This window comes from Cannabis sativa, chromosome 5 (genome assembly GCF_029168945.1).
Source record: "Cannabis sativa cultivar Pink pepper isolate KNU-18-1 chromosome 5, ASM2916894v1, whole genome shotgun sequence".
Lineage (NCBI taxonomy): Eukaryota > Viridiplantae > Streptophyta > Magnoliopsida > Rosales > Cannabaceae > Cannabis > Cannabis sativa.
The window spans coordinates 270,075-287,847 of NC_083605.1; the positions used below are offsets into that span (position 1 = coordinate 270,075).

At 34.5% G+C, this 17,773-nt stretch overlaps 3 protein-coding genes across 3 annotated transcripts; 2 read left to right on the forward strand and 1 right to left on the reverse strand.

Annotated features, from left to right (window-relative positions):
* The first annotated feature begins 93 nt into the window (after window positions 1-93).
* LOC133038035 (uncharacterized) lies at window positions 94-534 on the forward strand. The gene has a single exon (XM_061116011.1). The coding sequence runs from the start codon at window positions 94-96 to the stop codon at window positions 532-534; it is 441 nt and encodes a 146-aa protein (XP_060971994.1).
* A 210-nt stretch (window positions 535-744) lies between these two features.
* LOC115717081 (putative metallophosphoesterase At3g03305) lies at window positions 745-4,967 on the forward strand. Its single transcript, XM_030646019.2, has 4 exons — window positions 745-1,132; window positions 2,059-2,303; window positions 2,744-4,279; window positions 4,569-4,967. The coding sequence occupies exons 1-4, from the start codon at window positions 817-819 to the stop codon at window positions 4,683-4,685; spliced, it is 2,214 nt and encodes a 737-aa protein (XP_030501879.2). The 5' UTR covers window positions 745-816; the 3' UTR covers window positions 4,686-4,967.
* A 5,188-nt stretch (window positions 4,968-10,155) lies between these two features.
* On the reverse strand, window positions 10,156-14,516 carry LOC115716651 (vacuolar protein sorting-associated protein 26A). The gene is made up of 12 exons (XM_030645498.2): window positions 14,274-14,516; window positions 13,904-13,956; window positions 13,734-13,808; window positions 13,531-13,605; window positions 13,367-13,439; window positions 12,926-12,970; window positions 12,530-12,641; window positions 12,309-12,375; window positions 11,552-11,596; window positions 11,294-11,349; window positions 10,916-11,091; window positions 10,156-10,778 (listed from the first exon to the last, which is right to left on the reverse strand). The coding sequence occupies exons 2-12, from the start codon at window positions 13,904-13,906 to the stop codon at window positions 10,588-10,590; spliced, it is 918 nt and encodes a 305-aa protein (XP_030501358.1). The 5' UTR covers window positions 13,907-13,956; window positions 14,274-14,516; the 3' UTR covers window positions 10,156-10,587.
* Between the last annotated feature and the right edge of the window lie 3,257 nt (window positions 14,517-17,773).

Below are 17,773 nucleotides of genomic sequence, written 5' to 3' on the forward strand. Positions count from 1 at the left end.
GCTCCTGAGACGACTCTGCATGTGCTGGTGCGATGCCCTTTTGCTCAAAGTTGCTGGAGCAAGGTTCCAATTACTGTTGTGGCGCCTGATGCAATGTTGTTCTCGAGTTGGTTCGAAGTGGGTTTGGTATCGTGGAACACGACCGAGGCTCTTGAGGCTGGTATGGTCTGTTGGTCGGTTTGGACTCATCGTAACGATTTGGTTTGGAACTCCAAGCACCATGATGTGAGTGAGGTAGTGGCAATGACAAAGTTAAATTATGTTGAATGGTTTAATGCTCAAAAACTTAATGTCACAGATGCAAGCTTAAACTGGCCGACTGCAGTACCCGTGGAGCAATGGACAGCACCCGATTTCCCTTTTGTCAAAGTTAATGTGGATGGTGCACTTTTTTCTGCCCAAGGGCGGTATGGACTAGGCTTGATTGAAATTTCTGCTGCGGGGTTGGTCTTGGGGGCCAGAAGTTTATCTAGAGAAGGCTCTTTGCAACCTCATATTGTCGAAGCCATTGGTGTCAAGGAAGCTCTCTCTTGAAGTAAAGTAAATGGATGGTCACATGTTGTAGGTGAGTCGGATTGTTTAAAGGTCATTAATGATTTGCAAAAGTTCAAAAATATAGCTTCTCCTTATGGCCATATTCTTGACAAAATAATAGCGCCATTGTTGTAGTTTAGTTTAATGAAATTTAATCATTATTAAAAAAAAAAAATTAAAAAAAAAAATTATTAATAATTTCTAAAAAAACTTGACAAAATAATAGCGCCATTGTTGGATTTGTAAACAGAGAGTTCGTTGGAAAGAGCAGCTACTGTGAGAATGGAGAAAATGGCAGCTCTCACTCTCATCATACTACTCTTCTCCTCTTCTTCTTTTTCTATTTCCATGGCCGAAAAAAGTGACCATGTACAAGGACAACAACTGTATTCTTTCTCAAATCCCAATTGGCAAATCCAAAATCAACGAGTCATAGATGTGAAAGGAGGCCCAGATTCTGTGGTTTGGGTGGTTCAGCTCTCTGATCTCCACTTCAGTGTTCACCACCCAGATAGAGGTCTCGACTTCAAGAAATTTGTGGGTCCTGCTCTTTCCATGATCAACCCTTCTCTGGTTCTCATCACTGGTGATCTCACAGGTTTCTCTCTCTTTCTTTCTTTTATTTTTTTATTGATCTTTCATGTTTTGGCTGATATAGCTTTGTGGGTTGTTCAATTAGTTGGTACTCTGATATGGGGTTTCATCTTTCATGTCAAAGATTAAGGAATTAGATTCTTCTTATGTCTGACTTTATCTGGTGAAATTTTCATTTTTTTCTTAAGAAGCATAACACAGATTACTAGTGTTTTTTGGGCAGAGATTAACCTTTTTTTAAGGGGTTATTCATTCTGTTTTGGATTGTGTGTGACTCTGTGATTTGTTTTTTTTTTTTGGTGATATTTATGCTTTTTTATATGCTCTCAACTGATATATATGCATAATTGGATTTGACATTTGAAAGTAGGTGGCAATTCATGTTAGCATGTCGTGTTGAATTCTTAAATTTATCGAAAAACTGCCTACATTACACAAACACGATCCATGAAAAGAAAATTTTATAAAACACGAATACGATTCGGATAAATTTAGTGTTGTGTTGTAAGCTAAAATGTTGTTTTTATTGTTTCGTGTCATTGGAGTTCTTAAATTTATTTTAGATGACTGACACAAACACAACCTCTGACACTAAAAAATAATAAAACACGGACATGAACACGATTCCCATAAATTTCGTGTCGTGTAAAACCCACAAAATGTTGTATCGTGACCCAGATTGCCACCCCTATTTGAGAGGTGTGTTTGTACATATAACAGGTCAACTTATTTGGCTTTGTTTTCATTGCTGGATAGAGTACTGTTGCTTGCTTTTCCTAATCACTGTATAGAAATCATAAGCAGTTTGTTTTGTATCAATGTACTCAGTATAAATTAGATTGTGATTCTCACTAGCCTGTGATTTCTTAGAATATTTAGACTTGTCCTATCAAACATTGTCTAACTTGTTGTTATTATTATCTTCACTAGATGGCAAGAGCAAGGATTTTTTAACAATGAAGCTAAATGAGGCGGAGTGGGTGGAGTACCGGGATGTAATGGAAGACGTTGTGAAAAGGAGTAAACTTGAGAAAAACGTCTTCTTTGACCTCAGAGGGAATCATGATAACTTTGGTGTACCTATGGCTGGTGGTTCTTTCGATTTCTTTTCAAAATACAGCATTAATGGACAGCTAGGCCGGAAGAAAAATGTCAACAGTGTCACCCTCCAGGAGGTGAGTTTTTATCTAAAATTTCTGATTATTTTTAGGTGCATTTAGTAAACCAGTGCCTCTAGTTTCTAAAACTCAATGCTGTCAATATTTGTTTTTGGTTTTTGCGAAAAGGCTAACAGGGTTTACTAGGCCAGCTCGAAACCAATGTTTTATGATGCAAAAAGAAAAATGCTGTCAATATTTGTCTTTGGGGTATTTCTTTGGCCCTTGAAGATCACATTATAGCTGGCTTTTTTCTTTTCTTTCTTTGTCACTAAATTGTTATACATCTAAAAAAAGTCTTAAAATCAAAGGGTTTGAAGAATCACTAACTATAACCACAACAGTTAATCTGAATTATTTGCTTTCTTATTGCAGATGGGTTTAAAGTAATGATCCAAGTTTGATAGTTGATTTTGATTCATATTTTTGTAACTGTACTTGTTTTCTCGATCGTACAGGCTGCAGGGCGAAAATATCTCTTTGTTGGAGTAGACAGCACGCTGTCCGTTGGTTTACGAGGTCCAACCAATCTTTTCGGGCATCCAACAGATGAACTACTAACTGAATTAGATATGGAACTTTCTCAATGGGATTCTCAATCAACAAGACCGGTAACAAAGGTTACCTTTGGACATTTTCCTATTTCATTCTCAGCGTTATCTAATTCCAGGAAGAGCCTTAAAGATATATTCCTGAATCATTCTGTATCAGCTTATATATGTGGTCATCTCCATACAGGGTTTGGTAAAAATTTGAAGCGAAATCATCAATCGAATCACCATTATTTATCCTCACATAAGTTTTTTCAGTTTAACCCACACCAAGTATCTTTTGATAGAGTCAGAAATTGTTCAATTGGAGCCTCGCCCGTCAAAGAATTCTGGGAGTGGGAGATGGGTGATTGGAGGAAGAGTAGAGCCATGAGAATTTTGGCCATTGATAGAGGTCATGTTTCTTATCTTGATATTGACTTTAAGTCTGGAAGCAAAGAAACTATTATTTTGCCAACTTTTCCTTTAGATTCACGTTTCATGTCAACATCTTCGTCGCATCAAAACTATGAATGCAAAGCTATCGTCCCTTCTTCTTACGAGACGGTTAGAGCGCTTGTGTTTTCTGTGTCTCCGATTGTTTCAGTTGTGGCTAAGATATATGACTCAAGATCTGGAAATCTAAATCTGATCATGGAAACAAATATGAGCAAGATTGTTGATAACACTTCTAGGGGGGATCTTTATATTGCCCCATGGAACTATAGAGCTTTCGAGGACCCATCTCCGGATAGATATTGGTTGCAAATAGAGGCAATTGATCTCAAGGGAAAGTCAACTTTGACTGATCTCAGGCCATTTTCTATAAATGGTCTTAATGCTAAGATCTCATGGACTTGGTTGGAATTTAAAGTCATGGGATGTCAATGGACGCTCCTGTATTTCCCATTACTGTGGTCTGCTCTGTGTTTCATGCTGTCCATTCTCATTATCCCGAAATCTTTGCTTATTTTTTCAAATAAGCGTTTCACTTATAAGAAATTTGTTTCTGATAAAAGCTTCAAAAATTGTATAGGATGGGTTCTGCAGGAACTTTCAATGGTTCATGGAGTATGGTTTGGCATGTTAGGATACTTATTTTACCTTGTATTGTTCCCATGGTTGGTTGGAAAAGTTTTTACAGATGATGATATTAGGGGATACATGACTTACATGGGTTGGGCAGTTAAATCTGTCAATGGGAGTGAGAAACATGAATATATTGGATTTCCAGATGTAATGGTTGTAGTTATTCCCCATATTGTATTTGTGGTTTTTCCTTCTATTTTGGTCACTGGATTTTTGGTTGCTGAGAAAGATATCTATAGGGAACATTATTTATCTGTAACAGGAAAGAAAGATGACAATGATGGTGAAGAAAAATCAAAATCTTGTGTTGGAATGCGGTGGATCCGAAAATTTCTTTTCGTTGTTTGCTTGGTAATCTTATGGATGCATTTTAAGGTAAAGCCTCACCTACTAATCTATACATTATGTTTACAATTTTTCTGAAATGTGTGGTTTAATAGAGCATGTTGTTCAAGTAGTTGTATATGTTGATCGTAATTATTGTTTCACTTCCAAGTTTGAATAAATTGACTTCTGATAACTTTGGTAGGATTTAGTATGATTAATAGCTGTGGTCTTATCTGTCATTATATGGTTTTCCAAATGTAGATATGTTCTATTTCAATATTTGTGCGATCGATTCTTAATTTTTATGAAGATTTTGGATTTTTATTTTTGGTTGCAGAGCTGCATGGCGCTTGTTAAAGCGTATGAGATGAATCCAATCCTTCATTTTCCAGTATATTGCTTCATAATCCCTCTACTATTGACTTATGTTGTCTACAAAACTAGAAATGTATAGTAACACTAAGTGTATAAGAGCATGTGATCATATACAATTGTCTGAAAAAAATACATCTAACCTTACATGATATTAGTATTTAGATATTATTAAAATTCTTGTCTTACCCATAAGAATTCTTTAAGATATGGTCATTTTGTTCATAAGAATTCTTGAGATATGTTTTGTTTGTCATTGAAGTGTACATGACTTATGTAAAAGAATTCTCATTAGGTATGTATGAACTAATAATGATGTATAAATATTATGCAGTTATGTATGATACATTAGTTTTGGGAAAAATTCAACTTTTACAGGATTACACAATTTAAATTTATAGTAACACAATGTGGGACTACAAAGGGTTCACATTTGGTAGGTTTTGGCAAACACAATGAAAGGTGTTTTGGGGCTTTATTTTTGAGACACAAAACACTTTTGTTCTTGGGCGGTTGATCACTGATAATATCATGGTGACTTTGAAAATCATGAATTATTTGAAGTAGAAGATGTTGGGGAAAACGGGGCAAATGGTTGTGAAACTTGATATGAGTAAAGCGTAAGATTTATTGCCAGCAGAGAAATCAGCTCCAACAAAACTAACAACAGCCGCAACAACAAAGTCCTACTGGAGGCTCAAATATCCAAGCTGATTCATTACTTCAATTCATGATGGAAATTAGAGCCTCCATTAAAACTTTAAAAAATCAAATTGGACAGTTGACTACTCAACTGGGCAACCGTACTCAAGGGAATTCACCTAGCACTAGTGAAGTAAAGGAAAAAGGGCAATGTCAAGCAATTTTCTTGAGGGGTGGAAAGAGTTATGAGGGACCTAGTGGCAAGCAACAAATTAAAGATGGGGTTCAGGATCAACGGGCACAGACACATGCACCAAGGGAAAAGAAGACTACTGAGGGTCTTGCACCGAAAGAAGCTTCGCATCCGATCAGCATAGATCATCATATTAAAATTCATTACCCTCAAAGACTCCGCAAGAACAATCTCGACAAGCAGTTTTAAAAATTTCTTGAAATATTCAGGAAGCTGCACATTAATATTCCATTTGTAGAGGCCTTGGAACAAATGTCAACTTACCTGAAGTTCATGAAAGAAATTTTAGCTAAGAAAAGGAAGTTGGAAGAATTCGAGACAATGGCACTCACTGAGGAGTGCAGTGAAATTTTACAGAAGAAACCACCGCCCAAGCTTAAAGATCCGACCAGTTTCAATATTCCATGCTTTATAGGGGGTTCAGTGGAAACTAAAGCTCTATGTGATCTGGGAGCAAGCATTAATCTAATGCCCTTGTTTATCTTCAAAAGGCTAGGATTGGGAAAAGCAAAGCCCACAACAGTGACTTTACAATTGGCAGATCGTTCTTTGACCCATCCTCGTGGGATAATTGAAGATGTACAGGTGAAGGTTGGTAAGTTTATCTTCCTAATTCTTGATATGGAGGAAGATTCAACTCTTCTCATTATTTTGGGAAGACCATTCTTAGCCACAGGGCGAGCATTAATAGATGTTCAAAAGGGGGAGTTAAAGTTGTGAGTGCAAGATGAAGAGATCAATTTTAATATTTTTGCTCCAACCGACATTCCTACCTATTGCAAGATTGAGATGGTGAAGGGTTCTTTTGTTATAGTTGATAAAAAGAGAGCAAAGCCTAAAGAGGGACTTCGAACGATTCAGCGTCGTTGGAAAAGATTGATGTGTGGTTGTTATAGTGAGATTTTTTCACCTGAAAACTCGAGACCAGACTCCTATAAAAATGACACGTGGACTCACTCTTCTCGAGGAGAGCTGAGATTTCAGTGAGAGCCTCTTGAGTATAAACCTCGCCTGAACCAGACTCAGCGAGATGATGTCACCATGACAAAGTCTAGTTGCATTCGTATAGCTCGCATAAAATAGGACCAAGGAGCGGCTTAAGACCAACATATACCGAGATGTATGCGAGGACTTGTGATAGTCAGTAGTCCCGTGATCCGTAAGGGGAAATACCGGGTAAGTTGTGCAATCCCACATCGCCTGGGGAAGATCTAGTGGGATGATTCTGAGACTGTGTAGGTATGGGACTACACAGTTAAAGAGAGCTTAAATGGATTAATTGGTACTACCTATATCAACAAGGTGCATCTTGTTTTTCGGTAGCCCATCTCGAAAGAACTCCATAGTTAAGCGTGCTTGGCCTGGAGTAATTTCAAGGATGGGTGACCTCCTGGGAAGTTTTCCCAAGATGTGTGTGAGTGAGGACAAAGCACACTGAAAACACTCGTGTTGGTCTGTAGGGTCAGTCATTAGTCCATGAAACAGCCAGAGTGACGTATTCGTGTATAAGAGCCATTCATTCTGTGGGTGTAAGGACCCAATGGAGGCTTGAAGCGGGGACGTTACAAAATGGTATCAGAGCCTTGACCCAGCCGGAAGTGTGGTCGACGAGGACGTCGAACCCCGTAAGGGGGGTGATTGTGACAGTCAGTAGTCCCGTGATCCGTAAGGGGAAATACCGGGTAAGCTGTGCAATCCCACATCGCCTGGGGAAGGTCTAGTGGGATGATTCTGAGACTGTGTAGGTATGGGACTACACAGTTAAAGAGAGCTTAAATGGATTAATTGGTACTACCTATATCAACAAGGTGCATCTTGTTTTTCGGTAGCCCATCTCGAAAGAACTCCATAGTTAAGCGTGCTTGGCCTGGAGTAATTTCAAGGATGGGTGACCTCCTGGGAAGTTTTCCCAAGATGTGTGTGAGTGAGGACAAAGCACACTGAAAACACTCGTGTTGGTCTGTAGGATCAGTCATTAGTCCATGAAACAGCCAGAGTGACGTATTCGTATATAAGAGCCATTCATTCTGTGGGTGTAAGGACCCAATGGAGGCTTGAAGCGGGGACGTTACAAGACTATCGAGATCCTCCTGCGAATTGTAAAGATCGATTCTTTACTGTGCGAGCTGGTCCGAATGACCCAACAACCCCAATAACCCAATAAGGATTTGTATGCCTTAGATTGTCGACTTATTATAAGATGTCCGTATAAGCAACTCGAACAGAACGCAGACGTTCCAGATTCGACTAGTCTTGTATGTACCTTAAGCATGCGAGCTTATGCAAGAATATGAACAGACAACTCGCACTATGCGAGCTTATTCAACTAGTTTGCAGCAAAATGATTATTATGGGAAAAAGGAAATTTCTTTTGCTTAGTTTTAGGACAAATATAGCAAGGAGTAGAAGTATGTAAAGAACTAGTGTTACATTGTAATTGATTACTGAGTAAAGAAAGTCGTTTCTTAGAAGGGTGTCCCAATCTTGAGTGCCACACATCAGCTGAAACGGTGAGAACAGTTTCTGGTGCAACACTGGAACCCAATATGTAAAGTCCATCCTTGTTCTTACCTTTGCCAATCACCTTCCTGTGAAGGTTGTCCTGTATGTAAAAATTGTCAGTATATAATTTGACTTTAAAGTTGTCATTTTTGGTTAGGTTGTTGACAGATATGATGTTGAATTTAAAGCTAGGGACATATAAAATATCAGTGAGAATTAAATCATTATTTATGACAATAGATCCACTTTGATCTACAGAAAGTTGTTCATTGTTAGGAAGAATTAAATTTGTTTTGGATATGGGATAAATGATTTGAAATAACCTGACATTGTTGCAAATATGCCTTGTTTTTCCTGAATCTATAATCCAAGATTCATTTTGGGGAACAACCGAATTGAAAGATAAGATGATACCTGTGGTGTCTGTTGATGTGCTAGGTTCTGAATTTGTCATACCAATATGTTGACCAGCAAGGAGATTTTAAAGTTGTTGGTATTACACAACATTAAGTTGGGGAAGGAGAGTAGTCCCTTCATCACATGTGATGGTGTTCTTGGAGCTTCTTGACTCCTCCACAAGAACAACCATTGTAGGTACATGATGGCCTGTAGTTGGATAATTCTTCCCAAACAGTTTTGAGTCTTGTGAAGTACATACTCACTGTTTGGCTTTCTTGCTTCAAGTTTATCAGGCCTTTTCTTAAGCTGTAAATGTGAGGACCATTCCTCTGATGGAACCTGACTTTTAAGTCATTCCAAATTTCTTCTACACTGTAGAATGCTAGAGGAAATCTCTTTAAATACAGAGTTAAGAATCCAAGAGATGACAATGTTATTATTCCTAATCCAAGCATTGTACAATATAGATTCTGAAAGAGAGGGTTTAGGAATTGAACCGTCAAGAAACCCGAGTTTTTTCTTCACGGATATAGCCAATTGCATCGCCCTGCTCCATGAAACATAGTTGTCCTGTCCCGTCATAAGTTGAGACACGAGGTTGTTACCTGGATTATCATTATGATGCAGGTAATATGGATTGGAAGGGTCTTCAACATGATTTTTAATATGTGGACTTTAATTTTCTTGAGCAGTGGGGACTGTGGATTGAACCTCAAAGTGGGACGATTAATCGTTGTTCGACATTGTTATTCTAGAAGAAAGATGACAGAACCAAGAACACTAGGAACACCAGGAAACAATGAAGAGTAGAAAGAAAACAGAGTGGAACGCCACTTTCGCCGGAGAAGAAAGCACGGCAAGAAAAAGTGGGAGAAGAACTAAATCTAAGGGAAAGCTTGTCTTTCCCGCTCTGATACCATATTGAATGAATGAATGGAAAATACAGAATACACCAGTATATATACCAACATAAACTAAGCTAACCAGAGTTAGCTAACACACTAGAGTTAAGCCTAAACTCTAACTGTAAGTACAGGAAAATAGGAACCAACTGTCTAATTAACAAGATAGACCAACTAACTTAACCGACAAAGGTGAGAGGCAATTCTTGATATATAAAAATCAATGTGTCCTCCTTCTCAGAAAATTAAAATATTATTATTTAGCTATGTGACAATTTTTGTATAACATCTTTTTGCTTCTTCATTTTTTTGTCGTTTAGTTTATTATTATGTTCTCATTTGCAACTTTGAAAATTGGAAGAAGAAATATTTGAAAAGAATTTAAAAAAACAAACAAAAATTGGTGATTACGTTTCATGCAGTGACTATAGTGTGTTATGAGCAGGGAAAAACAATATCAATTTGTTAATCTATTATCTATCATGTTTCAAAAAAAAAATATTATCTATCAAAGAAAAAAAAATAATCTATTATCATTTACCAAAATAAAAGAAACACTTCATCTATTACCTATTATTATTAAAGAAACACTTTACATGTTTGATAAAATTATTTGTATTACATTTTACATGTTTTTATTTATGGAGTATATACAAACTAGATATTTAAATATTTTATTTTTTGAAAATTCATTTCAATATAAAAGAAAGAAAAACAAATGTATTAACTTTTTTCAAATAATAACAAAGTATTGCAATTAATTATATTTATTTTTATTTCTTTATAATATTAAAAAAATTAAGTTGCCACGTGCAATAGTATATATAGTTATATATAAAAAAAGGCAGTAGTCATCATAAATTCCCAAGAGAATGTCTTCATTGCTTACATAGTGTCAAGTTTACCATGAAAACATAAAAAAGCAGCAATTATTCAAGAAAAAGATAAAAAGAAATAGAATTTGTTCCTATTATGATCCTGCCATGGTAAATCAAAACTCAAAAGTTGAGCATATTATCAATGTTTGAAACACTTTTCTAAACACAAAATCAAATTGGCAAGACTTTCCCGGCTTCTCTGTGTCGCTCGCCCCCCCATGTACATAATTTTGCAACCATAAGCGAAAAATTAAGAAAAGAACTGCAAGTCATCATCATCAACAAGAACGAGAAGCCATTACAACAACGCCTCCTCAACACATGAGACGATTACACCACCAAAATAGGTTCTAAAGTTCAAGACGAGGCTTTACAAGGTTGTCACTAGTTGAATGCTGATCGTGCCATTTAAGACGGACTACTCGAATTTTCTTCCAGCCTGTATATTGTGATCTCCTGTTGCTTGAAGTACCGTCTATCCTCTTCATCGACTAGAACGAGATTCAGATAATACTTGACGCTAAATTTGTTGTTGATATTTCGATGAGTTGGTGTCAGTTCGTAGGGACTGAGAAACAGTCTGATTGGAATTGATTCACCTAAGAAAACAAATTTAAGCATTAAGCGAGTAAGAAAAATCATTGAATCATCATCCAAGTTTCATCAAGTGTTAAAATAGCAAATGATCAATCTCTGCTACTCTTTTTCACAAATCTCCACTTATAAATAACTTTACCTCTGACTGGAGCACCGTCCATCAATTCAAACTTAGCTAGTGTTTCAGTCTCAACATGGGTATTGGTCCCTGAACCAGTAGACTCTCTGCGTCGGATTTCTAAATCCATATTTTTAATCTTGATTCTTACTAGAAGAAAATAGATCTTCCCAATAATAACGTCTTTCAGATGATATCTGCAATAATTATACCACAATGTTAAATCTGTAACAGAAGCACTTACAGAATTATGTTGTCGATATATATACCCAATTTTTTATTACTGAAAAAGAGCGACGGCCTTGGTTGCAAAACAAGATGTGAATGGGTCAGAAACATGAAAATCCAGTTTTAGCTTAAGAAAAGTAAAACATAGATGATAAAAAGTGTAATACTTACTTGCTTTTGTTGTACTCAAACTCAATGTGCAGGCAATCTTCAATTCCAACTTCCATCTGCAAAGATGTGGATTCAACAATCATCCAGGGGACTGACAATGGGATATGTAATTGGACAGCACACCGATAAAAACAGTAAAATACAACTAACAAATGGAATGTGCATGGAAGACTATCTCCTATTGAAAATATCTAACAAAGTTCTAATAAAAGAGATGCAGAATTTACAATTAATAAAAAAAAAATGTGGGGGCCTTACCTTGATGCTGTTGTTAATTGATGGAGGTGGGGTGTAGTTACGAACCTAAATAGTAAAGTTGAAACATTAGAAACTCAAAATGCAATCCTTGTTCAAACAAAACATAAAATCACAATAAAGTAAAACGTAAACAGAATAAGTATCTCATGGTGTTACAACCAATCAAAGTACACAAGACGTAAAGAACTTTCATTCAGGCATATGGTAATTTGTAGTACATGTTAGTTAGACAGGCTAGAGACAATCATATACTTGGATATTTGATATTTTAATAGGTTGAGGTATCGGGAAAGGAAATAGGAAGAAATTTAGATACTAGATAGCTTGGTATTACATTGACCTCCAATAATATCGGTCCAATGTTGAATTTCCCCAACCTTTGAAGGGGGCACCAAAAGGTAGAGACTTATGAAAGTAAGATTGATAATAACTGCAATCATGCACTGCCACTTTTGGATATCAAAGCAATGGTTTCTTATCCCTCAATCAATCACAAAAGTGGTAAAAATTATACTTAAAGAGTGTCTGAAACTGGAGCAAAGAATAGTACCCAGCATTCTCTAACTAACTATTGTACTGCTTCCTGGATTAGGAGTTAATTTGAAGCATAAGCAAATAAATAATAATGGAGACTGAACCCTGTTCTAACTTCCTCAGAATTAATAAAGAAAACACTTGAACAATGAGATAGAAACATGAGATAGAAACTACATGTAAACAGACCCACACTACATAGTGAAAAGAAATCAATCATTACCATAAAGTCCTGGTATTCCACTATGCTTCCAGTGTAACCACGGCTAATTGTAACTTTCAAGACGTACCTAGAAAGAGCAAGCCATTACAATCCCGAATAAGTACATTTCCTCAACATCACAAATCACATAGGAGTCAATAAAAATGGTATTCGTTTAAGTGCTCCATGGAGGCAGCAAATGAAAATAATAAATTAACAGTACAAAGGTGCAACCAGTTCACCTTAGCCTCACATTCACCCCATTGTATGTCTCATAAGGCATTTCAACTGTAGAAAACTCAAATGGAAATGTCTTCTTTTCATATATTTCTCCAGGAATGTCCAGTTCACGAACTACAATGAATTCAACAAACTTAAAGATCATACAAAGTAAAAGTATTACTAGAAATCCAATCAGCAGATGTATTTATATATTCATCATATCTAGTTATTGAAATGAAAAAGATATTATCAACTATTGCTACAATGAAAAATAATACAGCAAGCTCAAAATAATCTGAATCTCCATTTTCTGAATAAGTTTTTCATGAGAAAATATAATAAAAATAAATAAATTTCAGCATTGCAGAAGTAAAAATTGTCTCAAGACAATAGCAAAAAGCAAAAAGTATACTCACCAAGGGAAGTAAAGTCATAGAAGTTGCCTCTGTCAAAGTACATCTCTGCAAAGTAAAACACAATTAATAAAGTTATCTTCATAGTTATATAAGGAAAACAAAAACTAAGACCAATCTATCTAACAAGTATGGAATTAATAATTCAATGCAGAAAATGGGTAGAACATTAGAAAAGAGCATGCAAAATACCCTCACTACATGTAAAAGAATTATTCCGAGTTTAAACTAGGCAGATTCCATTGGTACTAATATTATAGGAAAGGTAAAATATCAATTAAACAATCAGTAATTCATCTTAAATGTTCAAACATTCATTATTGTCAGGACTTCATGAATATCATGGAAACAATTTTTTATTTTTTTTTACTTTTAGAGTCTTCACAGTATATCTCCTCTTTTTTTAACGACATATCACAGAGAAAGGTCGCATCAAACACTTACCTATCTGACCGAGAAGCTCAACTTTTATACCATTGTGTTCAACCTTCTTTCCTGGAACTGGCTCAACAGAGACCTGAAATTGTGCCACAAAATAAAAATATCTTTAGAATATAACTAAAGTGAATGTTTACAAAGAATCAGATAAATCCTATCAGTAAACACACCTTGCCAGCAATGTTTTCTTGACTTTGAAATAGCGGGACCATCACTGTTTGACCATTTTCCTTCTTGAATGGAACCTTAAATAAGAAACAAAAGCAAACTCCAAAATCAAGTTCTATACCCACCTCTTCTAATTTTCTAAATTTCCACTTCCTACAACAGCATCAAATTTCAAATTACAATCTTGCAATAATTATGTTAGTACCTGCTTGCGGTTTTTCGCATCGTTAAATGTGATTGATATGTTACAAGATGGTTTGAAAGCTCCGATCAAGTAATTCTGAGAATCAATCAAAAAACAAAGTTCAATTCAATTTACATTTTTTTACTATGACAAGAAAACATAGCAATCGCATACTGCTAATATAATCTTACCATTTTTCTACTGATAAAAACCAACTCCCAAAAGCTCCCTTACTCAACAAAACCTGCAAAAAAATTCAAACAAATTCACAAAAGGCAAATGCATGCATCTAAAATCACACACCAAATCACCCAAGAACTCAAGCTTAAAATTTTCGAAAACCCTAGAACTTAAACAAAATCTCCCACATCCCCGTACACACACAATCAAATGACTCAAATTCAACAGCTAATTAAGAAGAGGAAGCGTTCCATCCGGAGGCACGCATGAATTACAAAATTCAGATACTAATCGAGATCAAAACGTACAGAAAAAATGTCACAACGAAAAAGCTTCACGTAAATACAATGATCAAGTAAATTAAATTCGTATTTGATGTACCTTGAGCTTGAATCTTGATCAGGAAGAGATTGGTGAGAAAGTGTGTTGTGAAAATTGAAAAGATGGAGGAAACCCTAGAGTGGAAATTGAAGAATTTGGGGAAAAATCAGATGAGAGAGTGGAAAATTAACGGATCCGAAGAGCATTTGGCAGTTGGGTTTTTGGGGACGAAGACTGCTTGTGTTTCTCTTCTCTTGCAGTCCCAGCTCAGTGCACGTGCCTTCTCACGTGCCTTCTCACGTGCCTTCCTCACTTGGCTCTCTATTTTTTTAGGGTATTTGCGGCGAAACCCTCTCAATATTTCAATTGTTACATATGACTCTAATAAAAAAAAAGTTATGGCAAAAGTATTTTATCTTACAATGTTATTGTAGTCGTACTTTTTTTTTGGCTGTTAAGGGTCAATTAAGCTCGTTAAGTGCCAACTCAAAACCACGTGGCGACATATTTTTTTAACTTATTTAATACGTGGTGTCGCTACGTGTTTCTAAGTTGACACTTGATGACCAAAAAAAGATACGACTGCAACAAAATCGTAAAATAAGGTATTTTTACCGCTACTTTTTTTTATTAAGGTCATATGTAACAATTGTAAATGTTAAGAAGGTTTTGCCACAAATATTTTTTTATGGTTAATTAGAATTTTTGTCTCCTAAACTTTAATATGTAACAAATTATTCCCTCTGAACTTTTTAAGATATTAAAAATTCTCCTTGAACTATTGAGATTGTTATATTTAAAGACTTTTGTCGAATTTAATTCAATTTTACTAATTCAGTGATTGTTTATGCACTAAATCATGCTCCCTAGACTTTGATATCTACAAAATCATGCTCTCCAAACTTTGAAATCTACCAAATCGTGCCAGTTGAGCTTTGATATGTATCGAATCATGCCCCCTGAACTTTCATCCATGTTAGACTTTCCTTACTAAAATTGGACAAAAGTCCTTAAATCTAATTATCTTAATAGTTCAAGGAACATGATTTGGTACATGTCAAAATTTGGGATGCAAAATCCTAATTAGCCTTTTTTATTAGTCTTCTTTTTTGAGAATGCTCTATTTTTTTAATAAATCATGCAATTTTATTCATAACAATCAATTAAAATAATAGTTTGCAATCCAATCGAAAATTCTCTTCTATTAGAGACACGACTAGAATTAGAATTAAAAAAAATGAGCCAAAGAATCAGTCGCCTAATTCTCATATTGTTTAACAAAAAAAATAAAAACAAAATCAAAAGAAAATAATGCAACATCAGATTTAATCTTAAGAATACCTATACAGTTTCATCTATTGCTCAGAATACACAACAATAGAAACTATTGCAGAAGGTTCATCCAACCTCGTAACTCCACTACTAACATCTTCAATCGCAAAGGAATTATTATTCCCAACCACTACAACGATTTGATGGCGAGTCATCAAAGAACAAAGAAGAACCAACAACAAAATAAAATAAAACAAAACAATGTCACACATATAAGGCTAAACACTCAAAATCATTTCATAGAGACAAGACTAAAATACTCAATACTATGTCACAGAGACAAGACTAATCACAGTAGCAAAAATCGAATCGCAATGGCAAAACACAATCCTGACCAAGCCCAACCTATGCCCAAGGAAGGTTGGCGGGCCTAGCCAGAGAAAAAAGACAACTTCCTGTAGCTATAAATTTACGAACGAGAAACCCTAATTTTTTAATTTAAAAATAATTAAGAAAAACTTTTATTTCATTTTGGTCTAGTTTGGATTAGCTTTTTTAATTTCTTTTTTAGCTTGTAAGATTAAAAAAAGTCTTGTTTAGATAAAAATAAAAAAAAGTATTTCTTTAATGAGAAATGTTAGAAGGCGCTACGGTGTTTAGCACCCTCTAAGGTGTAATATCAATATTGTTGTAAGTGTTAGGTCCTTTAATATAATAATTTTTATGAAATATTGTGAACTAATCGTAAAGTGTCACTTTTAGGTGGTGTTGGACATCACTAGTACCTACTAACAATACTTTTTTTTTTATTCATATGACATTTTGACTCTTTTAGGAGAAGTTAAGATTTGTAATTTCTTCTAAAAAAAAAAGATTTTTGAGAAATTATTTCTAAAATTAGAATAATTTATCTACTTTCTAATTTACTCATAATAGATTTTTTTTTATGATATCCAAATATTTTGAAAATAACACTTACATAAAAAAAAAAATATATACAATAATTATCCAAACATTAATAAAAAGGAGTTATATTTTCAGAAAATAAAACAAAATATATAAAATTATGGATTATGAATTATGCTTAGTTTTGAAAAAAAAAAATTATTGTTCTAGGACAATTAATGTTGTTGGCCATAATTTAAGTAAATACCATTTGGGATCATGTGTTTTGTAAAAGTTACCGATTAGACTGTGTTTTGTTAAATGATAAAATGGACAATGTATTTTCTAAAATAGTAAAAATATAACCTTAGCTTAATTTTTGACAATTTTTTTTAATATAACCAACTTGAAGATAATTCCTAATACTAACAGATATAAAAAAATGTAAATAGTTTTGTCATAGTACTTTTAGATCGGATTATAATTAAATTTTATTTTGAAAAAAAATCAATTCAAGGTTCTATTTGTACCATTTTAAAAAAATACAAGATCTATTTTGTCATTTAATAAAACAGAGAGTCTAATTAATAACTTTTGCAAAACACAGTGTCCAAAATAATATTTACTCCCATAATTTTACTAAATTTGTTGTGTCTGTAGCAATTAATAAGATTTGGTGGACAAATTATTCGAATTGTATGATAACTACCATGAATTTTGATGATATCTCCCCTTCCTCATTTTTTAGACTTATTGATTTATAGTGTGAAATTATGGAGTTTTCCTCTCCAAACAAAAAAAACAATGGTAAAATAATTAAAGAAAAAAGAAATTGGCGGAGAGATCAATATTTATTCAAATTAATTTGAAAACTATTGGTGCTAAAACAATATGAGATAAGTTGAGGAATATCTATTTTTTTTATCCATTAATCAAAAATATCCTCATATTATTTTTATAGGTAAGTTGCCCAATATATCTTCACCCTTTATTTAAGTCTACCACATAATTTATATTAATTTAAGGGGTATAATAAATAGGTATATCTTAAAAAAAAATATGAAAATAAAAATAAAAATTAAAATATATAAAGTAAAGTAGATATACAATCTAATTTTTTTAAAAAAAAACCTCATACATTAGTTAACGGGCCACTTTTCAAAAAAGCTAAGTCATTAACGGGCCCAAGCCCAATGTGCTCCATCCTGGGCCTTAGAGAGACACTTTTGCAGCAAGGTGAACAAGTGAGACCCCAAATATAACAAGAACAATTTCGTTTGAGTTGTGTCATCTGAATTGCCTCTTAGATAGTGGTAAAATTATTATAAATATTCAAATTCTATTCATTATAATTATTTATTTATATTGATTGTATGTAAGTAATATTGAAAAATTACATAAAA

Bases quoted from the DNA above. Each gene is read 5' to 3' on its own strand.
- LOC133038035 (XM_061116011.1), top strand. From the start codon at position 94: ATGTTGTTCTCGAGTTGGTTCGAAGTGGGTTTGGTATCGTGGAACACG.
- LOC115717081 (XM_030646019.2), top strand. From the start codon at position 817: ATGGAGAAAATGGCAGCTCTCACTCTCATCATACTACTCTTCTCCTCT. The intron at 2,304-2,743 runs GTGAGTTTTTAT...TCGATCGTACAG, and splicing joins ACAGTGTCACCCTCCAGGAG to GCTGCAGGGCGAAAATATCT. The intron at 4,280-4,568 runs GTAAAGCCTCAC...TTTTGGTTGCAG, and splicing joins TCTTATGGATGCATTTTAAG to AGCTGCATGGCGCTTGTTAA.
- LOC115716651 (XM_030645498.2), bottom strand. The intron at 13,440-13,530 runs GTGTGTTTACTG...GCACAATTTCAG, and splicing joins AAGAAAACATTGCTGGCAAG to GTCTCTGTTGAGCCAGTTCC. The intron at 12,971-13,366 runs GTAAGTGTTTGA...TTTACTTTGCAG, and splicing joins TGAGCTTCTCGGTCAGATAG to AGATGTACTTTGACAGAGGC.